General features: G+C 37.4%; 1 protein-coding gene across 1 annotated transcript in view; it reads right to left on the reverse strand.

Moving 5' to 3' along the window:
* Positions 1–238: 238 nt before the first annotated feature.
* The window catches only part of pola1 (polymerase (DNA directed), alpha 1), a 288,061-nt gene continuing 262,033 nt past the window's right edge, over positions 239–26,266 (reverse strand). Inside the window, exon 37 of the mRNA XM_072585034.1 lies at positions 239–1,177. Coding sequence (XP_072441135.1) covers positions 1,023–1,177 — 155 coding nt within the window. The 3' untranslated portion in view covers positions 239–1,022. The remainder of the gene's footprint in view (positions 1,178–26,266) is intronic.

Genomic DNA, 26,266 nt, shown 5'->3' on the forward strand with positions numbered 1-26,266 from the left:
GACTACCATATTCTGATCATTTCACCATAAGGAAAGACTTTTCCGTTGTTGCAGTAATTATGAAATATCAGAAAACAATGCAATACGTTAGCTGTTTATAATACTTCAGATTAGTGGAATTTGTTTTCGATAAAAGGATTTGAGGAAACTAATGTGGAAGCCAACAATGTTGCCAGCATTTGTGAATGTAGGAAAATCATACAGACTTACAAGTGGAAAAGTTTAAGAAATTAGAAAATTTTTATACCAAAGATAACCATTTATTCAAATATTCATAATATCACAAACAATTTCAGAAACAATGTCGAGTACACTTTATTCGAAATATGCCAGAATTGTACACTTAAAAAAGTTTTCTTATATAAAATATGATGGCTATAATTTTTTTTTAGAAAAGATACAATGGATATAGGAATCTTGGAGAGCACTGAAGTTTGAAGTGATTTGGCCAGACTTTGTTGAACTAGCTTCATTCATTGCCAGCTGCCTATTTAAAAACCGGTTGGGTTTGTCTGTTAGTTCTCCAATCCAATGTACTTCAGTCACTTCAATAGATTGTTCAGATTTTGGTAAATGAGACCCATTGTCCCATACTCCAGTAAGTGTACTCCACAGTGATCCCAACCATTCTCATTTCCTAGTCCGCTAACTCCACAGATCACTCTTTTAAAAAAAACTATCAATCCAAACACTTCTTCCCCCAGTCAGTTTATAATAAACTGCTTTCATCCTTTTATAGGTTTAATTAATGTTTGGAGAGAAAAGTAGATGACAACAAAAACATTAACAAGTCTATGTACTGACATCATTGAGCCCCTTTCTAATAAGTTTGTTCTTCAAACTTCCTCCTCCACATAGCCTGGGTCAAATTCCAAGACTATTCACATCTTCGAGTATCAAATATAAAGTGTACTCTTGCTACAAGAAATTCCAAAAACCATTAACTTTAACTATTTTGTTAATCTTCTGCCACCCCAATATAGCTGATCTACCTTCAAAAAAGTGAAGTGACAGTGTCTTCTTCATTTATTGATTGTAGTGAAAGCCTGGAAGAGTTTGCTGAGGTTCACTTCAGAGTAGCTGCTGGAAGCCAGTGCATCATCTGCAACTCCCTTTAGGCTCTTATACACGAAAACATAATCTTGAGCTTTAGCACCGAAGCGCTTCTTCACAAAATCTGGGAAAAAAAAGAGAAAAAAATTTGTTCAATTAGCTCTCAATATTTTTCTTCAGATTTCAAGGTAAAAAAAGAATTTAAAAGATTTTAAATCCCATATTTAAAATATTTTAAATCCCAATACCTACATTCACCTTTTTTCAAAAAAAGCTTATTAGTCATCACCAGTTATAAACAAAAATGCTGTTCCAATATAAAAAACACAATATAAGAAATGAAATAAGAGATCTGGCAATATTGTAAACCCAATTTCAACTCTGTGTAAGTGAACTGACTTTAAGGGAGTTAAAATGGAGTCTGTTATAGATAAGCTATACATTTGCATAAGGTATTGGTCAGAAGCACGTGCAGTTCTGCATAAAGTCTTGGTCGTATAACTGTTACAAAGACATTTTTCACATCAGCAGAATACAAAACTGGCCAAGACTTTTCTGGTATCAAGAAGGTTAGTTCAGCCAATATTTAAGCTGAACATTGTGAAGGTTCCATTGTTTTGGAAACCAGAAAACTTAAAGTTTATTTTGTTGTGAATGAAATTAAGAAAACTGATCAGGATTCTTCAGATGCTAAGACACTATAGGTAATAAGTGCTCATCTTGTGAGAAGACAGAATGTTTTTATTCATCCAAAATGCTAAGTGCTACATAATATATGGCCAGGAATGGACAAAAGAGATCATACAAATGAATTTATGGAATTTCATAACAGGAATGAAAGCCTCATTGACTGATATGCTTGAAAAATTGGCTAAAATTAAATTTATTTACGTAAAATATACAAGAGACTGGTTTAAATCCAGTGCCCTTTTCTTGTTCCCATGTACACTGAACTGAAATGGTTAAAATTATTTCAGATATATTTGTGAATTTATATCTGCAAAGATTTGCCCACTTGGCATTTAAAATGGTTGCATTTTTTGTCAGAATATGAAATGTGTAAATTTAAATGTTAAATATGTGCACTGTAGAATTCCAATTACAATACACCCACAATCTAAGGCAGAAAAAAAGTGACAGGCCTATATATTTAACATTTGCTCTTGTAACACCACACAGAAAAAAAATCTTTTAAGCTCCTATAAACTGCAAAAGTACAATTCCAACTCTGCAAAACATAATATATGACAGGCTTGTACCTACTACAGCTCAGAAAGAACATTCTGTGCCCTCAATTTATGTACATACTTGGTTCTATTGCAGTACAGACTGTTAGCTTTGTAGCTTAATAAAAAATGATTTAATACTTTTTCTTCTTCAACACAGAAAATGTTACAATGGACTCATAAAATCTCAGTCGGAGAATAAAGTTCATTTAGAACTGTAGACAGAGCAGAAATCATTTGAGAAAATACAAAATGAAACCAGGTGGAATGAGTTCCCTGGTGTGTTTACCTGCCCTTTTGATGGGATATTGACTTTTCCCACCAGGCTAGTTGGGTAAGGGAGTATTTAGCTGCCAACAGAGAACAGTATTGCTGATGACTGCTGTATTTGCTGCTTTTGCTTGGGGAAATATTTTAATCCTGTAGACAATACATTATACAACCATTAGAAGTATAGCACTGAAATGATCTTGGAGACTTTTATGAATATGTGCTACCATCTCATACAGAAAAGGCTTATGACTGCATCTTACAGGGGAAACATTAATGTAGGTTAAGCAATGTTGGTGGTGGTGTGATTGGGTGGAAGTAGATCGGGAGAAAAATCTGATTCAAAAGAATCTGAATGTACTTATTGCTACACATCCTAAATTGTTGAAACCAACAGAAAGTATGAATTGTATAATTGCTGAAAGACCTTTAGATACTGCCCGCCCTATAAATAAACAATTTAAAAATTAAATGGCAAAATCTCCAAAATCAAAACCAATATTCCAAGTCATATCGCTAACATAATATTGGGAATTGTTGTATAACCTAATTGATTTACCCTGGAGTGCTCAAGTTACTGAATAAAGCTGACACACACAGTAACCTAGTGTTGCACACGAATAAAAGATCAAGGCATTGAAAATTGAAAACTGCAGGGAATAAAATCCAACTTGTTTTAGATATTGTACTGAAGATTTAATTTGATGTAATATTGCCATGCCAGAGTTCTCTCTAATCAGAGGGCTAATCAGTAGTTACTCCTGGATATCCGAAATATCCTGTTAACATTCCTCATTTGTAACTATTGAGAATCAGTTTCAAGGTTTTTTTTTAAGCACAGCTTTTATTTTTAAAGTTTTAAAAATAAGCTGAGATGCTTTTCACTGATGAATGGGAGATTGAGGGTTGACCTTTTGGAGGCTATAAAATCATGAGGGGCATAGATAAGGCAAAGAGCAAGGGCCTTTTCCCTAGGGTAGGGCAGTTCAAACTAGGGAGCCTATTTTTAAGATGAGAGGAGACCATTTTAGAAAGGACATGAGGGACAACATTTTTTAACAGAGAATGGTTCGTGTGTGGAATGAACTGCTAGAGGAAGACATGTATATAGGTACAATTACAATGTTTTGAAGACATTTGAATAAGTACATGAATAGGGATATGGGCCAAACGCAGGCAACGAGAACTAGTTTAATTTGGAAACATAGTTGGCAAGGACTGGTTGGATCGAAGGATCTGTTTCTATGCTATATACATCTATGACTCTTATATCTATTTTAAAATATATCCCACACAATTATATAGCAGTTTTATATCTTTACATTGTCTAGAACTATAAGCAATGAAGAAAGAAGCAAGAATAAACTAAAAGCAAACACAAAGAGGTAGGATCAATCTTAAATTAGTTGGGTTGAAGAGAATTGTAAGATTGTGCAAATGATATATATCATACCACACAGCAATGAAGGATTTGTTTGCAAAGAACACTAATAATTTTATGAAGTCTTAAACCATGCACAGTTTTTGCAGTATTAAATTCTAAACAAATTAAACTCTAAACAAATTAAACATGCTAAAAGAATTGAATCTTGGGTAAACTTAAGTTTACTTTTGAATTAAGACACCTCCTTTTTGTTGAAGCAAGCCACCAAATGTGATTATGAAGCCAGGCTGAGCAGACTGACATTAACAACATTTGGAACTACAGACCGAGGATAAAGTGAGGACTGCAGATGCCGGAGATCAAAGACAAAATGTGTGGTGCTAGAAAAGCACAGCCGGTCAGGCAGCATCCAAGAAGCAGGACAGTTGATGTTTTGGGCATAAGCTCTTCATCAGACACAGTGACTCTCCTGCATCTCGGATGCTGTCTGATCGGCTGTGCTTTTCCAGCACCACACATTTTGACTTGGAACTACAGACCTAACTGGTTCAGAGATTAAATAATAATGAAGCCTATAATCAAAGTCAATTTGTTTTGAGGTTGCACTGTCAGATATTTCATGTTGCAGGTTCCTCCAATCCAGTGACACTGTTAACTTCCTTATTCAACTCTTCATCTTTGTGACAGAGAACATGTTGCATTGTATGATAGCAAACATCAGGTAACACTGGCTCCAGTCTCCACTGAGTTCAGCACCAAAATCTCACAGTTACAATTGACCTCAGTGCTCTAAAGCTAAAGGAAGGGAAAAAGAAACTGACGTTCTTAGTTTCACTTTGCCTTTAGAGAGGAGGGGCCAAAAATCTGAATGATTGAACCAATACAGTGTGATAAATACTTCGATCTTTATGCTATAACCTGTGTCTATAGCTGCTTCAGCTCCTAAGACCAAAGACCATAAAAAATAAGAACAGAAGTAGGCCGTTCAGCCCTTGAGCCTGCTCCACTATTCAACAGGATCACAGCTGATCCGAAACTCATGTTGACTTTCCTGCCCTTTTCCCTACTGATCAAGAATCTATCTATATCAGTCTCAAGTATATACAAGGACTCTGTCCCTCAGCTCTCTGTGTCAAGGAGTTCCAAAGACACTCAACCCTCAGAGAAGAAATTCCACCTCAAGTCAGTCTTAAATTGTTGACTGTTAATTTTGAGACTATGCCCTCTGGTCCTAGACTCGCGCCCCCCCCCCTCCCCCAGAGGGGAAACATCCTCCCAGCATTTACCTTCTCAAGCTCCTTAAGAATCCTACATGTTTCAATGAGACCACTCCTCATTCTTCTAATTCCAATGAGTAGAATCCCAACCTGTTTAACCTTTGCTCATGAGACAATCTATCTATACTGGGGATCATCTGCCACAGAAACTTTGAATCAGACCTTTGTTACCTTCAAATTTGATTATTCTTCTGCTCTTTGGCTAACCTCCCATCATCCGTAAAACTTGGGCTCATCAAAAACTCTATTGTTCATATTCCAACTTGTAGCAGTTCCAGTTCACATAATGCCCTGTGTTACATTTCTTACATTGGCTTTTGGCCTGCCAGTTGTGGAAAACGTGTATTATATTATCATTTCTGAACATAGACTTTTAATATGGAAGTAGAGTCAGATGGGTTTTGATTTCAATTCTGTGAAGGTAACACTTTTTTTAAAAAGGTCAGAAAGTAATTTAGATGGGTGACCTAAATACATATTTCATACGTGTTACTTAATAAGTTCCAAGCCAAATACCTGTGGCCTTAACTGATGGAGTGTTTACACTCCTGAGATTATGACATAAAAAAAACCAAAATGATCTTAAGCTACGAGCAGTTGAATTCAGTTCAGAAAACTCAGATTTCAGTTTCATGCCAGCAGACGAATCAGATTTTCATTTCACACTAGCAGAATGAGAAATAAGGCTCAAAACTGTTTCTGCAGTTCAAGTAGAAAAACCAGAAAAGAAAGTTTGGTGAGAAATTAAAGAATTAAGAAAGGAGTGACATTTATCTAGGATGGACTATTTAAAAGGATGCTGCAGGGAAAAAAAGATTGAATCTTTGCTGGTGTGGGTTGTGTTCAGGTTTTTTCAAAATGATTTTCATATACATTTCATTTTGTTTCTCTTTGGGTAATAAACTTACATTGTGTGTTAAAGGAACCTCGGCAGCTTCATGTGAATATGCTCAGAGACAAACAATTATGGTAACCAACTGCAAAAATAAAGCCACGTTTCATTCTGTTATTTGAACTATCCCAATATTACCATCAGTACAATGCCTCAAAGTAAAATTCTTGCCTTTTTTTCCAAATATCTTCATGGCTTAATTCTCTAAATCCTCCCAGCAGCCTGCAACACTCTTTAGATCTCTGTGCTTCTCAATTCAGGTATATTTTATCAGTGTGACTCCAACTGCTTGGGCCCTATGCTCTGAGATTTTCTCACACTACCTGCGCCCTCTCCGTCTTTAAGTCATTTCTTAAAACTACCTTTTGAACCCAAGGTCTCCATCACTTATTCTAATATTGACTTTTACAGCCCGACATAAGATTTTGTTTGATAATGCTCTGGAGAGATATTTTAACTGCATTAAAAATGCTATTTAAATGCATGCAGTTTTTCTGCATGAAGAAATGTCTTTATTGATGGTTTTTAAAGTAGTGCATATTTTGGCATAAAATATTAAGGAACAATTGGAAAATATTTGGAGCAGAGTTACAGTTTAAGTGAGAAAGCAGGGTAGTGGCATTTGATTTGGATTGATCTGGATAAAAGCTGGCAGTCAAGGTTCCTTCTTTTCTCTGATATCCTGAGTAAATACTTATTCCTGATCCAACATTAACAATAAAATATTACCTGGTCATCATCACATTGCTACCTGTAGGACCTTGCTGTATACAAAGTGGCTGTCATATTTTCTTACATTACAGGAGTGAGTTACTACACTTCAAATAAGGTGCTTCACTGGCTGGACAGCACCTTGGGCCATCTCTGAAGTCATGTAACATATTACTTAAATGGAAGGAAATTCTGTAGATTAACTTCTGCAAAATAAATATGTCAATCATTCTCCAAAATCCTTACATGACTGGTGTAGGGTTATATTGGAAAAATTACATTCAAACAGAAGTGAATTGCTTCTTGAAGCTGCTTTGGAATTAAAGGGCCATTCATTAAGGCAAATCGAGTCTGAGGTTTTGGGATTCATTCACATCATGATATCAGGATGTTACAATGCAAGTGCAACGGAGTTATATATCAATTTCTTTGATAATTAGCATGTATATTATCTCCTTGACAGACAGTCAATTGAGGAGGAATTTCAGATATGATCAACTTTTTTTAAGACTTGAAACTTTGTTCAATATTGAGGTTTTGGTCTTCAACTGCCAAGTAGTACATCCACATTAAGATCTGCAATTGCATTTTGGGTCTCAAACTATTACCCATTGGGGGTTTTATTTCAGTTCAACAAATATTGATTGGCTGCTGACTCTGTTTAGCAATGTGGCAAAACAAGAACTCCTTCACTGTTTAATGGACTGGATAGACAGTTGGCAGATGCACATCAATGCAGAGAAATGTGAGGTTGTATATTTCTGGGAACAGCAACGAATGGAAGAAAGATTCTTTCGAGTGAATGAACAGAGAAATTTAAGGAGAAGTGAATGTCAGTTAAGGGTGGGGGGGTAGGAGCATTAAAATAACAACTGGAACAGTGGTTTGCTTATTCAATTATAAGAAATTAGAAATCATTGGTAAGGCCACAGTTTGAATGTTCTGTGAGGTTGTCAACGTCTCATTACTTGGAACATGTTAGAAAAATAATACAAGGAATGAGAGGTTACAGTTATTAATATGGTACAGTTCAAATGTTGATCTTTTTGCCAAGCCATTGGTTAAAGTGGGAATCTAACAGTGCATTTTATATCATGGAAAGTGAGGGCAAATAATGAAAACTTGTTGGCACTGGTTGTTGAATTGGTAACAACGAGTACAGATGGAGGATCATCAGCGAAAAAAAAACAAGAGGAGGAAATCAGAAAATACTTTTTAGTCAAATGTAATAAGTGGCAGAGACTGTAATGTAACATAACAGAGGACAACATTAGTTCTTTGAAATAAAATTGGAGACTTGAAGATTAAAAAGGCCAGATTGGGAATGAAAACTCTCCAATTCCAGAAAAGGGGTTAAATCATTAATATCCTGTAGGTGGTGCTATTGTGGCCAACAGCACAGATATATTGGCTCAAGAGGCAACTGTGATTGTATATTCTGGCTCATGGTATTATATTATTGGACTTTTCAGATCAATTCCTTAAGAAAGAAAATCAAAACACTTTTTATTTGACCTGTAAGCTATAATTTTCCACTTGTTCATCAGCAAGTATTACAATCATATAAAATTGTAAGCACATCAGTAAGTCAGAGTCCTAGGCAAGTGATTCCAGTGTAACTGCAATGAAAGATTTTTTTTTAGCTGGAGCTACCAGGCAATAGGAAAGAATATTCTACTGCATGGTACATTCTAGTCACTGAAAATCAGCCTGCATATAGTTATTAATGTGTGCACCAGTTACTCTGGATTTATAGCATAGCTGTCTCACCTTGATAATCTTAATTATCTTGTACAAAGGAAGAAATATCACTGCAGGTAATGTAATGAACACTTCAATCACTAGTCAAGTAATATTCCTATTGAGTTAGCAGGATAAAGAAAATGCTAAACGTTGAGTGCATATTTTGCTAAGCAACTTGAACTTTCTAAAATCGCTTTTCCATCTAGTGTAAACAGATGTCAGTTAATAACTTCTGTAACAAAATGCAGCTGAACACTGAGTACAGAACTGGAAACCCTGTTTGTACTATAATCTACTTGTCAATATCAGGTAAAATATGCATAAAATTGAAGTAAATGAAGGATAGCCTACCCTCCTTTCAAAAAATACAATGAAAGCCCGTACCATCTCTAGAAAGCTCTCTGAAGTTACCTGATTGCTAAGCCACACACTCATTTTTTAGAATTAATAAATTAGACGAAAAAAGGAGTCCAATGATTAGAGTACTTGTGGATTGTCAAAATCACTAAGGCTATACAAGATTGACAATCAGGTTCTGACAGATGCTCATTTTTAACAAGATCGTCTGAATGTTCTTACTGAGAACTACATTCTTTGCATCGGTTAACTGCCCCATTTCCATCAGAAAAGACATTCATTGCCATGGGAAGGATCTCTTCAAAGAGTGGTCGCTAAAGGGGCACAGTCTCTTTTCTAATGTGATGGTACCTAGTCACCGGTTATTGCAATATTATCCCATACGTTTATTGCCACAGCCAATGCCAGAATACAGCCCAAGTACAATGGGTTGAAATGCTCAACATTTAACGTCAATCATTCAGAATTTATAGAATGCTCACTCAAAACTACAGAAATGAAACAGTTATGTACTCATGCTGGCCCGAGTGCACAAACTAGAGTGTGTTACTCAGAACTGCAACACTGTCAGAGGTATCATCTTACAAGAGACAATAATCTGAGGCTTTATTTACTTCAATGATGTGATATCTCCTGGTGTCTTGGCCAACGTTCCTACCTCAATCCATGTTTACAGAAACTAATCATCTGGTAGGCCTTCTTTCAACTGCACTTTGGGGGAGCTTAGCCATATCTGTTGCTTTATCTTTCAAAATCTCAATGTCCCAAAGCTACTTTTGAAGGGAATGGCTGTTGCCATGTAGAAACCATTGCAGCCAGCATCTGCAAAAATGGCCATAGGTTAGATAGATTCATACAGTGCAGAAAAGGCCCTTCGGCCTGTCAAGTCTGCACAGATAACTACCACTAAAGGTACGCTAATCCCAAGTTTTTGCACTTGTCCCTTATTGCTGAATGTGATTGTATCTCAAGTGCATATCCAAATATTTTTTAAAGGTGGTAAGGTTTCCAGCCTTCTCAGGTGGTGCATTCCTGTTATGGACCCCCTCAAAATATATTAAGAACATAGTCTAGACCCTAACTACTACTTGTTTAAAGGTAAGTGGAAGACGTTCTGTTCTAGATATAATTTGTTTAGTCAAAGTACCAGGCTTGAAACAAAACACACTTTACTTATACACTATCGTTAAAATACAGATAAAATGAAGATGAAAGACTAGAATTGGCTTAACTGTAACTCTCTTGAAATGCATAACAAAATGTTCAAAAGAGATTAACAAGGAACTTGCCAGAGTTGGAGGATTTGAGCTATGGGGAGAGGCTGAACAGGTTGGGGCTGTTTTCCCTGAAGCGTCGGAGGCTGAGGGTGACCTTGTAGAGGTTTACAAAATCATGAGGGACATGGATAGGATAAATAGACAAAGTCTTTTCCCTGTGTTGGGGGTGTCCAGAACTAGAGGGCATAGGTTTAGGGTGAGAGGGGAAAGATATAAAAAAGACCTAAGTGGCAATTTATTCATGCAGAGGGTGGTACTTGTATGGAATGAGCTGCCAGAGGATGTGGTGGAGGCTGGTACAATTGCAACATTTAAGAGGCATTTGGATGGGTACATGAATAGGAAGGGTTTGGAGGAATATGGACCGGGTGCTGGCATGTGGGACTAGATTGGGTTGGGATATCTGGTCGGCATGGACGGGTTGGACTGAAGGGTCTGTTTCTGTGCTGTCCATCTCTATGACTATCTGCCTATGTGAAAGTGATGAGTGCATTTCAAGTGTAATCCATTTGTTGTGAAGTGCTTTAGGAAGTTGTGAAGAGTGAAAATTCTTTGAATTTGTGGTCTTTTGCAATGGTTTGCACACATTTGCAATCTAATTATTATAGATGGACCTGAATTTAACAACAGGAGAGTTTAATTAGGATGTTATCAATTGGCTTGTAGCTGTTGAATTGGTTGCTGAAATTATTAAGATTACTTTTGAAATGTCCCTGAATTCAGTTACATTTAGACAAATAGGAATTGGCCATTCAGTCACTTGAACCCATTGGATCATGACTAATTTGTACCTCAACTCCAATTACCTGCTTTGGTTTCATAAACCTTAAAACCCCTGCCTAATAGCAGACTATCACAATTTTGAAATTTTCTACTGAAATTATCTCTACAACTATTTGGCAAAAGGTTCCAGATTTGTGAAAAAATCTATTTCCATCACAGCCAAGCCCTCATTTTAACAGTCTAACACCTTGTTCTAAACTTTCACAAAATAGGAAATAGATCCACCTTCAATCATCTACTAAACCCATTATTAGACGGGCACAATTTTCAATATTTAATACAATACAAGCCAATGAACTAGAGGTTGATCAAATTTGAGACAACATCTGTTGGTTCCAAATCCCTTTGAAAGATAATCACTGGAAGCATTTGTCCAACACAAACAGTACAGAATTATCATCCTTGGAGGTAAGGAAAGTTACAATAATTAATTGTATTATTCAGACTTATTACCAATGGGTTCCAGCTGTAACCACAGCAATTGTGTCCATTTAATGAATTCATAAATAAAGCACACTTGCCCTACAAAGTTGTCATGATGTAATCAGCACCTAAACTATGCTTTCAGTATCTTCTTACTCTTCATTATATTACTAAAAGCATTCAAGCTCAAGACTTTGTCCGCATGATATTGAGCCAAAATTTTATTGCAGGGTAATGAACACTTTTCATGTGAAGTGTGCACTCATTCTCATGAAGAAATATATTGGCCTGGATTTTTGCAGTCAGTGATGAGTGAATGGTATTTCCCTTTACTAAGCTTTATCTTTCCAAAACCTTTCTGGGGTCTTAGCTAACAGTTTACAGTAATATCCCTTGACTGGGGAATCTGGAAAATGGAATCAAAATATCAGATTAAGGGACCAGCCGTTAAGTCTGTGATGAGGAGAAATGTCTTCACAGTACGGGTTGTGTATCTTTGGCATTCTCTTTCTCAAAAAGCTGTGGATGTGCCATGGTTGAAAATATTTCAGTTTGAGATTGATAGATTTTTGCACACAAAGGGAATTGAGGGATCGTGCAGGAGGTGGAGATGGGGTAGCTCAGCCATGATTCTGTTGAAAAGCAGCACAACCTTGAAAGATCTGCTCCAGCCATTTTTCTCATGAGATATGTCTAAGTATATGTCTAAGTGAGCTGAGGGGTGATCTATTAGATCTAATCTTTAGAATTATGAAAGGTTTTGACAGAATAGGCAGTGTGTGTGCACTTTCTTTTGCAGGCCAAGCCTAGAAGCTATCAATATGAAATAAATCAATAAGAAATCAAATAGGGAATCCAGAAGATGCTTTGTTACGAAGTTATGTGAATGTGAAACTACCGAGCAGATGAAGTAGCTGAGGTAAATAGTATTTAAGAGGCAACTTTAGAATATTATGAGAAAAGGGAATGGAATGCAACTTTATACTCTTAATGCTGGTTCTCTCAGTGAGACAGTGGTGCAATATTTGTGGAGCACAATACACAGCAAATTTCTGATTTCTGTGCTTTAACTGCACATGTACAGACATAAGACGTTAATGTCCAATATACTGCTTATTAATGGTGAACATTATAGCCTCACCGTTATTCCAATTTGAAAAGTCATGCCATTATTTCATCACTTAAAATGTGTTCAATAGAACAGATTCTCCTTGTATTAAAATTAAATCATACATCTATACACCACTTTTCCTATATTGAAAGCAACACAATAAAATTAATCTTGAATCAATGGCTGATCATTACAGTAGAAGGCCATTCAAACTCAATTGCAATCTGTGACAGTTCTTTGAAAAAGCTACCCAATTTGTACAATTTTCTTTCCCCGTTCACCATAACCCCAACAAATTTTCGTTTCCGACATCTTTTTACACTTTACTGAATCTGCTTCCATTACACTTTCAGGAAATGCTCTAATTATTCCTTTCCCTTCTCTTGTGACTTGGGTGCTTTTGCTAAATAGCAACTGGAAACTGATATTTTCCAATTGCACTCACACCATGTGCAGCAAAAATAGGTAAGAAAAGGACTTTTTTAAAAAAATCTAGATTTTAATTTCAAAACACCTGCTGAACTGATATTTTATGGCTATGAGAGAATCTGGCTGTATATTAACAGTAATGTGCTCAAAAAGAAAAGTTTAAAATGACTTTTCATTGATTTTTCTCTTTCTTTTTATGATAGTTAAAAATAACATTTCCAAAACTGGGTAATACTGTTAAACATTCTTTGTCTCTCCAGCTCTCTGTCATGCTGTCACATTATAAATATATTCAATTGCATACGCTTGATGCTGCAGTTGGAATTTTTATTTTCTTATGTCCTGCATGCTGGCTAGTGATACAAACCACTGGAATGTCTCTGAAACATTTACACTATGAAACAGAAACATACAGCGACACCAGTCAAGCAGATATGACAGGAAGGTGATCTGCAGCACAGTGATCTGAAGGAAACCTCGTAAACTGTAATCCAAACTCCAGGTTACTCAGTATGGTGACAGCATCACTGCACTGGAGAAAATACATAGGTACTATAACACTCACAATTCCTGACCTGAGGTCCTTCACCAAGGGTAAACACCGCAGTTCCAATTTTGGCATGGTCCAAACCTCCAAAAGCTCCACTGAAATCCAATTCTGTCGTCAATGCAGGGGTAACAGTACACTGCAGCTATGCGACCCAGAGGTCATTTTGTATAATATTTATCAGTCAAGCTATCAGTCAAGGATTTTGTCTCTGAGAAATGAAACTTCAACACTCCATGCTGATGGCCATTGACATAATTCAAGTTGGGTTCACTTAACATTTCAATCTGGAAGTCTCAAGCCCTTATTCCAATTGACCCACCTACCAAATATCTTTACACAAAAAGTGGGATTGATTTTTAAACAGCAGGTACACAAAACATTACAGTTTGCTGGAATACAAATCCACAGATTTATGAAAACGCTGTTGGATCATTCTGGGATTTGTACAATTTTCAGATGCGAAAGGTTTAAACGTTTTTAGAATGGTGGAAAATACAGAAAGCTACTTTTGTAAGCCATGGTTTTCTCAAAGCTCAACAGCTACATTCAGGAAGTATTGGTAGAGGAGTATTAATTAGATTGCGAAAACTTTGGGGAGAAAGTACAAATGCTATCTGACATCCAAAAAATCACAATAAATCAATTAAATGGGTCATTCCATCAACAGCACGTCAGGTCAGATTAAAACACTGGCTGCTTAACACAGTTATCTGCAATCATTTAAGAATGAAAACTTGCCATTTGGGTAATGTAAGACAGGCTGCTTGGAACTAGCAAAACTTTATTTCAGCAAGGAGTCAACCTTTTCAGAAATACTGGGAAATTGGCAAGATGGACAGCAAAATCATGTTTAAAGTGGATTTAAGTGCAGTTTCAGAAGTTGGTAACTTTAGTATTCTGTGTCAAAATGTTGGTCTCTAATAGAAAAAATGCGAAACATGCTAGTTATTTCAAAGAAACAGGATCCAATTTCTTTATGGAAATTTGATTCTTTAGATATAAATTCTGAAGCAAGGTCACTGGATTCAAAATCAACACTCTTTCTCTTTCTACTAAAGCTGCCAGACCTTCTGAGCTTCTCCAGCAACATTTTTCCAGATATTCATCATCTGCGGCATTTTACTTTTATTCTCTGGATATATTTTACCAAGGAAGATCCACTCAAACATTAATAGCCCAGATGTCCAGATGACCGTTCGTCTTTGGAGTTGTGCTTTAGGACTATGAAACATTTTCGATTAGGCTGATGCCTGGAACCAGCCCAGCAATTGGAAATTCCAAAAAAACAACCACCCCCCCCGCCTCCAGTGTCTGACACCCTCTCGTAGAGTTCCTTAAAGTCAAAACGTCTGGGGGCTCCCAACTAACTTAAGCTTAACAGTATCTGAGAAACGTCAAAAAGTGTGGTCCTGGAAAAGCATAGCATCCGAGGAGCAGGAGAATGTGATTCCTGATGAAGATCTTATGCTCAAAACATTGACTCTCCTGCTCCCCAATGATGCCTGACCTGCTGTGCTTTTCCAGCACCATACTTTTCGACTCTGACCTCCAGCATCTGCAGTCCTCACTTTCTCCCAGTAACTGGGAAAAAAATTAGATAATTAAAAGCTTTGTCTAAGTGCTTGATAAATGGTGAGCTGAAACCCGTCATTAGAATAAAGAACTATAAAGAGATATCGAAAAGAAAACAGCTGACAAAAAATGTGAGTAGAAAATAGTAAACAATCAATGCAACAATAGATAGAGTCCTTCGGTCTAAAGGGATCAAAGGACATGGGTTGAAAGCAGGAACAGGTTACTGAGTAAAATGACCAAGCATGATCATACTGAGTGGTGGGACAAATTGAAGGACTAAAAGGCCTATTCCTATTTTCTATGTAAACCATTGAATCTCTAGCCCTGTCCCCCATACACATTCCTTGTTCATCTGCTATCCTTGTCAAAATAATAAAAACAAAATAGGGTCTACTTTGTCTGATTTGCTATGGAAGCTTGTGCCTGATTAGGTCACCAAATTTACCCTGTTAGAGAATGAATAATCCCACTCGCTTGTCATTGACCAGCAGAAAAATATACAGGTCCACAACGAGAAGGACCCATTCACTCTTGTAATGCGTGAAAGCTTCTCGACAGCAAAATATTAGAGCTACATGAAAATTACGAGCTTTAAATATCTTGTATCATATAGTTGGCTGAATATCTCAGGTGAAGTAAGATTGTCAAGCTTGGTTCATCTGTAGTGCAGACTACACACTTGATTTTGCAGTAATTTTAACACAGGGAACTCACAAAATTAAGAATTGTACAACCTTGATACAGTATTGGAAACTTTCTGAATATGTTATAGTTAAAAGTGAACTGTCATCGACATGGATTCTTTATTAGTAAAATAATGGTAAGTATATTATCAGAAATTCTGGCACATAAAACAGATGGCAGCTTTGTTCTAAAACCGATTTTGGATTCTTATCATTGTTGCTGGACTGAACAGAACATTGGGCATCATAAACATTAATAACCTAGTTGCAAATTAAGTCAGGTAAGAACAATTATATCCGTCTCCTCTCTTAATCAGTTATTCGCTTCTTGGCAAGTATTCCTTGGTGAGGTGGTCAGTATCTAATTACTTCTATTATTAAACCATGACCTTCTTCCTCATTTCCTAAAAATGAGAAACAAACTTGATTCTCTTGTGAAACTGGATGAAGTACTGAATTATTGTATGATGCATTTCATTTAATTAACTCTTTTTAAAAATAAATGCTCAATGACTGATGTATGACAATAAAGAATTAATATCTTTATGATATCAATTGAATATGAATGTACTTCACAAAGGAGAAAATCATCATTTTGGTCACAAGTAGATTAAATATGGGCGACTACCTTGAATTATTCAACATAACAATGGTCATCACAAACACATTTCACAAAGAACAATTTAAATACAAAAGCACACCATTATTAAGTAGGTGTTTTGTAAATAAAGTTACGAGAGAAAACAGAAAATCTAGCTGAGGTTAAATACTGGCAGACAGGTTCAAAAAATGAATTCCATGAAAAAGCAGGGGATAATTCTGAGAACCTATTACTACAGACAATTTACTTCAGAAAAAAAATAAAACCAGAATGGTAAATGATTACCAAAAGCAATCATGTCATCACTGAAAGATGGAATAAAAAAATCTTTTTTTGTGAAGTGGCTGAATGAGAGCAACTTAAAAGCCACCAAGCCTGTCAGAGGCACATTATTTCTTTTACACCCCGTCTCCCAATTCATCTCAGCTCCGCTGACTAACCCCAGCTCCCAGCAGGTGGAGCATTTAAAATAAATAGCATTTCCCACAAAATGCTCTCACTGCCCTATGACAGACGCTTCCGATTCCTGGCCAGTCACTGTATCAGCTTCAGTAGTATCTAACAAGGTGTAAATACAATAACAAGCATGTAATTAAGTGAGCATGATGAAGTTAATGGAGATAATTCATTCCATTTTAGGCTTATGAATATTCTATTAGATGTTATCAGGCAGCTGGAATAGCTGTTAATTTAATCATCATTCAGTCCAGCAAAATGTTCTTTGTGCTAGCATAATTGCAGAGAATGAATAATTGATTTGACAATTGTACCAGTGGATTTCAAACAGTTATGTGCACTCTAAGAGCAGGAAGGGAGGAGAATTGGAATACTCTAAGCAGTGAAGAGGTAGGAGAGCAGCCTGTAAATTGAACATTATGAAGATGCACATGAAAAAAGACATTTTATTTAGCTTGCCACTGCAACTAAGTAAAGCGTACCAGTAGTAATTTCACCAACTAAATAAGGAAAACAGGTTGCAAATTCTATATTATATATGGTTGAGGGATAATTGAACAAAAATGATAATTAAATAATGACTGCTTAAGGCAAAAATGTTAAGCAAAGCAGACAGAAATCTTCCTATAAGCATAAGGACATTTAATTTAGAGCATATATTATATACAGGAATTATATAATATTCATTCCCTCTTCACTAACTCTCCAAACTCACCTTCAACAGGATTGAATAGGATCATCCAAATTTCTCTAAAGCAGTCTATGGTGGTCTAGGCTAGACTATAAATGCAATGCTTTAGGGATAACATGACACTTATTACACTATTTATGTACTCAAGCTGTTCAAAGGTCCATCGACGCAATTTAAAATCAGCTCACTAAAAAAAGTTACTGTAATATATTTATTCACTGGCGATGCCAAGGCATACAGGGATTTGAAGAGCTTTTGGCCAAAATGCCGAATTTCCTGCTCCTCGGATGGTGCCTGACCTGCTGTGCTTTTCCAGCACCACTCTAATCTAGACTCTGATCTCCAGCATCTGCAGTCTTCACTTTTGCCTATACAGGGCTATGGCCAAGTACTGGAAAATGGGCTTTGAACAGTTAGCTGGCAATTTGACAAAATGGGCCAATGGGCCTTTTCCTTTACGGTAGATCTCCAAGACACAACATAAATGTTGCATATCGTTTGGAAACCAACAGAGTGAGGCCGTACCTTATCAAGTCAGCTCTAACATTGACTTTACCTGCCACCACCTCAGGCTGAACCAGACTATTTGCAAACTGGCAGCCTGTATGAACTTAAGCTGCATTTTGGCCCATATCTCACACTGTCACAAAGAATGCTTACTGCCACCATGGCAACCCTGCCTATTTCCAGCACCAATTTGAACCAACCCGCCCCCTCCACCCTGACTCCTCAGTCATCAGCCCTGTAAAGGGTCAATTGCAAGATTCACCACCGAGGTGTCTATCATGATAGGGAGGCTGTGAAGGTAAATTTACTATCCCAGGAGTCATGAACTGTTCCATACCCTCGCAAGTGAAAATCCCATGTTTGCTCAAACTACCCATCACTTGGCAAAAGTATGGAAACAACGTGGCTTTTTGCCGGTTGTGGGTGGGAGTCTGGGTTCTTTCATGGGTTGACCATCTCGTCTCATTGTTTTGAACTGTTGTTTTGGAGCTGCATTAAAGTTCACCATTTATACTTCAACACTGTTGGCATTATGATCTTATGTATGTAGCATTATCAAAGTAAACACAGCCTACTGATGTAGTAATAAACAATGGCATGACCTAGGTCCATTGTTAGAATCATTTTGGTGTGGCGTTCAGCAGTCTTAAATATCAAAACGATGCAATTCAGGCAGCAGAATGAATATGCCGAGATTCTTATAAATATTCCAGCAATCGCACAATATTTTTGTCTCAACAATTATATATATGTTTCAATTTTGGTCAAGGAAGTTATGATAAGCAAAATGCTGAACCTCTTGGCAATGCGAAATTTCATAATGTCACTAAGCTCCAGAGAGCATGGAAAACCAACAACTCCATTGGTGGATTGGTTCAAGTAGCAAGTAACAAGGAGCTAGTCTTAACTGGTTTAACTCCAGTAGTAATTCTCTGCACTTGGGAACTCTAACCTATGGCCCTAAGATCCAATACTTGGAAAACTTGTGATTCTACCTACAGGGAGGAGAGTGCACACTTCATGTTGGGCAAACAAATTCTACAGCTGTAGATTTGTCAGTAATCTGGTTCAAAGGTTTTAAGCACGTCAAAGTGTTGTTGATGAAAAAGAACTGCTGTAACATTGATAGGAAATATTACCAAGTATAAGGGCAATATTGACGATTGAATCGGAGATGAATTTCAGATAATCATTCTTTATAGAAAATTGTTGCTTAAATGATATTATTGACAAGTTTTGTAAGAGCTCTGCAATCTATTACAGTGCTGTGGATATACTGAGCTAATAAAGGTCAAAGGTAACCTGCTAACTGGTTCTCACTGTTTGCCTTTTATGGCCCAACACAAAACATATTTAGGTCATATTCATCAGATAGACCATCACCACCCTCCACAGGAGTGTGTGCAATGCTCTCAATCACTACCTCTCCCAATTGCAGAATTGATGTCGAAACTCACCAGAAAAGAACTATGAATTGCTGCAATATCATGTCCTATAACTAAACAATGTTCCAATCCAGTGTACCATCTAGTCCTCCATTGCTGAGTTTTATATAGAAAGACCAGGTTTCAGCTGCAGACTTTTTCCCAGTAAACTCCAAGTTCTCAACAGAAACATATTTATCAATTAATGCATAACATTTTACAAACTGGTGGCAAAAATACTCCAAAATTCTGACATCTGGGTCTCCTTTTGAGCATTTTGGTTAGTAAATGCTCTGGGGAAGAAAATCTTAAGTCTTCACCTGGTAGTAGACAGCACTATTCAAACGAAGAAGACAGAATGCTCTGCTGGAGAATTGTCAATGTTGCTCCATACTGTGGTATTAAATAGGTTTTGAACAATATTCCTATCCAGTGAAATGGAAAATTTACGCTACGTTAACGTGCTCCCTGTAGGTGGTGGGCTCGGTGTCAGCAAATCTTTCCTATCTTTCTCCCTCCAATAAAATATGCCTAGCTTAAAAGAACTACTAATTAACTCAACCCAAAACATCCTGAACTATAATGTACAAATTTAATCACTTCAAATAGCATTTACAGTATAGAAACAGGCCATTCTGCCCAACAGGTCTCTGTCAGTATTTATGCTTTACAACATAAGTACATCCATATTCGTACTTAAAATGGAATTCAACAGAGCTTTAAACAGAAGACACACATTCCTAGCAGGGTCAGCTCAGTAATGAGCCACTCAATATTGCACCAGTGATACACCATTTAGAAGTCACTTTCAGAACTTTTACAGCATTTCAACTTTTTCTTGTCGACATATTTTCCAACAGAGGAATAAAGATGATAAATAAAGTGTAGGTGAAGAACTGTCGTGAGAAGTGGTTAGTCATGCTAATAAAAAAGGCTATCTATCGTCCCTGTACTGACCTCTGACAAACCGCTTTCAGAGTAATTTTACTGCTACTCTGGATTTAACTTTACTAACTGGTAGCAATTCAGCACATCTTTTCGTACCAGCAGTTATCTAAAATGCTACAATAATGACATCAAGAGTAGAATGGTGCAAGATTGGTTTTCTATTGTGCTGCTCAGCTGGCATAATGCCCACTTTGAAAGCAATTCACAGCTCATCACTGAAATCCTGGCAGATACGACACTAAATGCCTCAACAGCTTTGCAAGAGGACCACACCATCCATGAACCAAAGCAGATAAGGGTGCTAAATTTGTCTGGAGGAGAGAAGAAAATTGCAAATAAAAGTTCTATTGCAAAGACTTCCCAGTAGATATTCTGAACATGTTTGAAGAAGATTTCATCCTTATAATGACATGAGAAATGACCACCTATGTCTATGGTTTAGACCAACAATTTAAATCCCACTGAACTCACTCTCATCATTTGTCAATCAAACTAAACTGAATAAATGTTCAGAAAGATAAGGGCTTTGTAATCCACCTGTCTATTTTTTCACTACTATTACTGACATATTAATATGTAGGTTTTAAGGGAAAAAAAAACTTTTCCTTTGCCTTTACTAGTTTGATGGCATTTACCCAATACCACTTTATTCACAATACAAAATAAATTATTCAGTTATGACTACAATGATTCACCCTTGTCAAACTTTGGCCATTTTAAAACCTCAGGCTCTGCATTACATGTCAGTCAAGCCAGAACAGTGCTGAGTTGTAAAGGTTCTGTAGGACGATAGATATCTTTTACATGTCTCTCAACATGAGAAATGTAATGCTGCCCATTTTTATAAATGTGTGCGCACACAGCTTCGGTACAGTTTTATGTTTTGGTCATTTTCATCCCATAGTTCCACTTTTGGGAAATCAGAGATGAACTGAGAGGGACAAGAAATAAAGATCAGATTGAATTTTCTCTTTAAAGAATTGCACAGTGCAGCTCACCATTATAATGTCTGTCTGTGCGCCTGTAATCAATACGGATAACAGCTGCAATATCGGACTTACAGGCATGGAATTTTGCCAAGTGTTAGATGAATACAAATAAAACTCAAAGTCCTAATGTTAAAAAAAACTGCTTAGCAAATAGTCAAAATAAAATTAGTCAGGATCAAAACGATATTCAGCCCATTATGAGACCAGCTGTAAAAGACATTGTAAACTCAAATGGGGAGGTTTTGTGACATCATGAGATTACCAATGAGGAAAGGCCCATTTGCTTTATTGTGGCTACAATCTTAGTTACAGGGAAATAGCCAATTACAACATCAGTTCTCGAACAACTGGCACTCAGAGTGACTTATTGCAGATGATAAGCTACTAAATTACAAGGAATTGTAAAATCTGCTGATTCTATTCACCTTACAGAATTCAATAAGGTAGCCAATGCAATACCTATTTAGACATAACATCTTGCTAGATAACAGAATTTGAAATAATTGAACAATTAAGTTTCTATTTGAACTATACAAGATATCCAATGTAACTATATATTGCATTGTAGCATGGCTTAGAAAGGGTGGACGCTGGGAATTTGTTTCCGTTAGGCAGGGATACTAGGACCCATGGGCACAGCCTTAGAATTTCAGAGGGTCAATTTAGAACGGAAATGAGGAGACATTTCTTCAGCCAGAGAGTGGTGAGCCTGTGGAATTCATTGCCACGGAGTGCAGTGGAGGCCAGGATGTTAAATGTCTTCAAGGCAAAGACTGAAAAATCCTTGATCTCGCAAGGAATTAAGGGATACGTGGAGAGTGCGGGTAAGTGGCGTTGAAATGCCCATCAGCCATGAGTGAATGGCAGAGTGGACTCGACGGGCCGAATAGCCTTACTTCCACTCCTATTTGTTATGGTCTTAATACTTTTGGCAAAAGTTCAAGTTCAACCTTTGTTTTCAACCAGAGACTAATGACGACTAAATCTTTAAGAAGAAAATAAAGTTGCTCTATTAACTAACCATGAACTCCAACAGCAAATGCACTGAGATCATTAGTCACCACAACAGATTGTTTATTTTGCTTTAGAAATAATCTGTTGAACATTTATTTTGTATTTACTCAAAGGACATCAGGTTAAACTGTTGTTTGGTTGAGTAGGGCAGGGGCAGGGGAAATATTTTGCCCAGATGGCGATTTTGGTCCGTTTCGGGTGAAAAATAAGACTTCCTGTTATATGACACGTAACACTCCCACTGCCACATTTTACTGAACTTAGACAGTCAATACGTCCACAGGTCAGTTAAGAAAAGTTTGTCAGAAAGCTGTGAGTTTTTTTTTAAACAGGTCTTAATGTTAACATGCTCAGACCAGGATCAGTGGTCTCCCTGGACAGGCAATAGGGGACCTGAAGAGGCAGTTCCAGGTGGTGAGTACGTTTATAGCACTACTTGTGGGCTCTGAGAAAGGGGAATGCTTCATTGAGGTCCCAAAAGCTTATGCCTTCCAGCCCTCTTGATCCTCAACTACACCCCCATCCTCCATGAGATCTCAGAATATTCATCTTCCCTCAACTCCATTTACCACCTGGAGATTGTTACCCCATTCAATATGAAAATGGCCAATCTGATTGAGGGCTCAAATCTGCCTGTACCCAAGTTCCAATAATCTTGACTCCCTCACTAGTCAAATATCTATCCACCTCTGCTTTCCCTGCTCTCTGGGGAAGAGAGTTCCAAAGACTCTTAACCTTCAGGAAAATAAAATCTCTGCCTATTTTAAACTGAGATAACTTGATCTCATCTCTTCCACACAAGGGCAAACATCCTCTCAGCATCCTTGTTGTTCAGTCCATCAGGAATTTATAGTTCTTATAGTTTAAAGAAAATTGTTCACAGGTTATGGGCATTACTGTCAGCATTTTTTGCCTATCCCTAATTATCATGGAAAAGGTGGCGGTGAACTGTTTTCTCGAACTCATGCAGTGCTTGGGATATAGGGACACTTTTAATGCTGTTCAGGAGGGGGTTCCAGGATTTTAACCCAGCAATAGTGAAGGAATGGCAATATCATTTCAAGTCAGAATAGAGAGTGGCTTCAAGGGGAACTTGCAGGTGGTGGTGTTCCAAAACTTTGCTGCTCTTGTTCTTCTCAGCAATAGAGGTCATGGACTAGGAAGATGCTGTTAAAAAAAACTTTGTAAGTTACTGCAGTGCATCTTGTAGCTGGTATAGACAGTTGTTACTTTGCATCAGTGGTGAAAGGAGTGAATGTTGAAGAGAGTGGATGGGGTGCCAATCAAAGGGGCAGCTTTGTCCTGGTTGATGTCCAGCTTCTTCATTCCTGATGAAGGGTTTATGCCCGAAACGTTGATATCCTGGTCCTCGGATGCTGCCTGACCTGCTGTGCTTTTCCAGCACCACACTCCCAACTCTGATCTCAGTAAATGCAGTCCTCACTTTCTCCTAGCTGCACTCATCCGGGCAAGTGGAGCATTTTCCATCACGCTCCTGAACTGCACCTCATAGATAGGGGGCAGCCTTTAGGGATACAGGTGGTAGCTACTTACCACAGAATTCCTAGCTTCAAGTGTGTTCTTGTAGCCATAATATCTATATGACTGGTCCAAGTTTCTGGCAAATACTCACCCCTCAGGACATTGATAGTGGAGGATTCAGTGATGACAATGCCATTGAATATCAAGAAGCAATGAGTAAATTGTGTCTTGTTGGAGATGGTCATTGGAAAAGCGCGACAGGTCAGGTAGCATTCAAGGAGCAGGAGAATCGACGTTTTGGGCATGAGCCCTTCTTCAGGAATCATTCCTGAAGAAGGGCTCATGCCCGAAACGTTGATTCTCCTGCTCCTTGGATGCTGCCTGACCTGCCGTGCTTTTCCAGCAACACATTTTCAGCTCTGATCTCCAGCATCTGCAGTTCTCACTTTCTCCCTGGAGATGGTCATTGCCTCACAATGACATGGCAGAAATGTTACTTACCATTTATCAGGCCAAATCTAGATGTTTTACAGGTCTTGCTGTATATGAATGTGAGCTCGTTCAGTATGTGAGGAGCTGTAAATGGTGCTCCAATAAGTTCTCAATTACATCACCTCTCAGTTTTCTACTTTCCAATGGATAGAGGCCCAGTGTATCCAATCATTCGTCATAAGATAACCCCCTCATCCCAGGTATCAGTCGTGTGAACCTTCATGAACTGCTTTCAAGGAATTTACATCCATTCTTAAATAAGGAGGGCAAAACTCCACATAATACTACAAATGTGGTGTTAAGAGGGTGCCAAAGCACCCCCTCTTTCATATTCCATTCCTCTGGCAATAAACAACATTCCATTGCCTTTTTAATCACTTTTATATTAATTTTCTGTGATTCATATACCAGCCCATCCAGACCCTTATGTATCTCAGAGTTCAGAGATCTTTCTCAATTTAAGTAAAATGTTGTTTGTCCATTCTTTCTATCAAAGGTAGCCGAGTTCACATTCTGTCACATAAAACTCCATTTGCCAATGTTTTGTCCAATCACTTAACCTATCTATAGCAGTTTGCAGACTCCTCATGTTCTCTTCACAACTCAATTTGCTAACCATTTTTATGTCATCAACACATTTAACAACCATACATTTGGTCCCGTCATCCACGTCATTAATATAAATTGTGAATATTTGAGGTCCCAGCACTGATATTTGTGGCACTGATATGCCTACTGTTTCCTGTTACACAATCAAATCTCAAACTATACTGTTCTCAACAGCATTAACTCATATTTTACTTAGTAACTTTTGATATGATACCATATCAAATGTCATCTGAAAATCTAAATATTCTGTCTCCTTTATTCATCATGCTAGTTACTTCTTCAAAAAAGTCCAACATATTAATCAAATATGATTCACCCTTCATAAAACCATGTTGACTGTACCCAATAGCAGAAATTTTCTACATACCCCTCTACATTGCCCCTAATAAAATATTCCCTATTTCCACTGAGGCAGATATTAAGCTATCTGCCTTGTAGTTTCCTGCTTTCTGTCTCCCTCCTTTCTTGATTGGAGGAGTCACATTCACTATTTTGGAATCTGATAAGACCTATCCAAAGTCTACAGATCTTCAGAAAATCAAAACCAATTTATTTATTATTTCAGCAACCACTTTTTGTAGGACCACAGATGGAGTCTGTCAGGACCTGGGGACTCACCAGCTTTTAGTTCTAATAATTTCCCAAGTTTTCCCTTGCAAATGTAATTGTCTTAAATTCTTCCCTCCGTTTTATCTCCTGATTCACAATTAATTAATTGTGCCCTCTACAGTGAAAACAGATGAAAAAATCTGTTTAATACATCTGCTTGTTTTTTTTATTTCCCAACTTTAGCTCCCCAGATGTGCTCTTTAGAGGAACAACTTTCACATTGTTTACTCGTTTCCTTTCAAATGCCTGCAGAAATTCTGACCATCAGATTTAAAGCTTAGCTTGCTTTTTCGTCTACGTTAATTTCCCCCTCCTTATGGACCTTTTTACATTTTGGTCTTTTTATTCAGTTCAATCTAGTGTCTTTCACTGATCGTTATGCTTTTTGTTTCAACTTGATACAATTTTAACATTTTTTGTTATCTATGGATGGTTCATCATTCTCATCCTGTCGTTCTTAGTGAAATGTTCCTCCTCTGAGCATTTGGAAACAGATTTTTAAAAACTCGTCACTGTCTTTACTGACTTATCCAGTAACCCAATTTCGCAGCTCAATTTGGTCTGCTCTCTCATGCACTTATAATTGTCTTTTTAAAGCATAAAGTACTAATTTTAAGCCCCACTCTTCTCTCCTTCACACTCAATGTCATACTTAATCAGAATATGATCACTGCAACCTAGGGGTTCTTTCACCACGAGA

Source organism: Chiloscyllium punctatum, chromosome 15, assembly GCF_047496795.1.
Source record: "Chiloscyllium punctatum isolate Juve2018m chromosome 15, sChiPun1.3, whole genome shotgun sequence".
In the NCBI taxonomy this organism is placed as follows: Eukaryota; Metazoa; Chordata; class Chondrichthyes; order Orectolobiformes; family Hemiscylliidae; genus Chiloscyllium; species Chiloscyllium punctatum.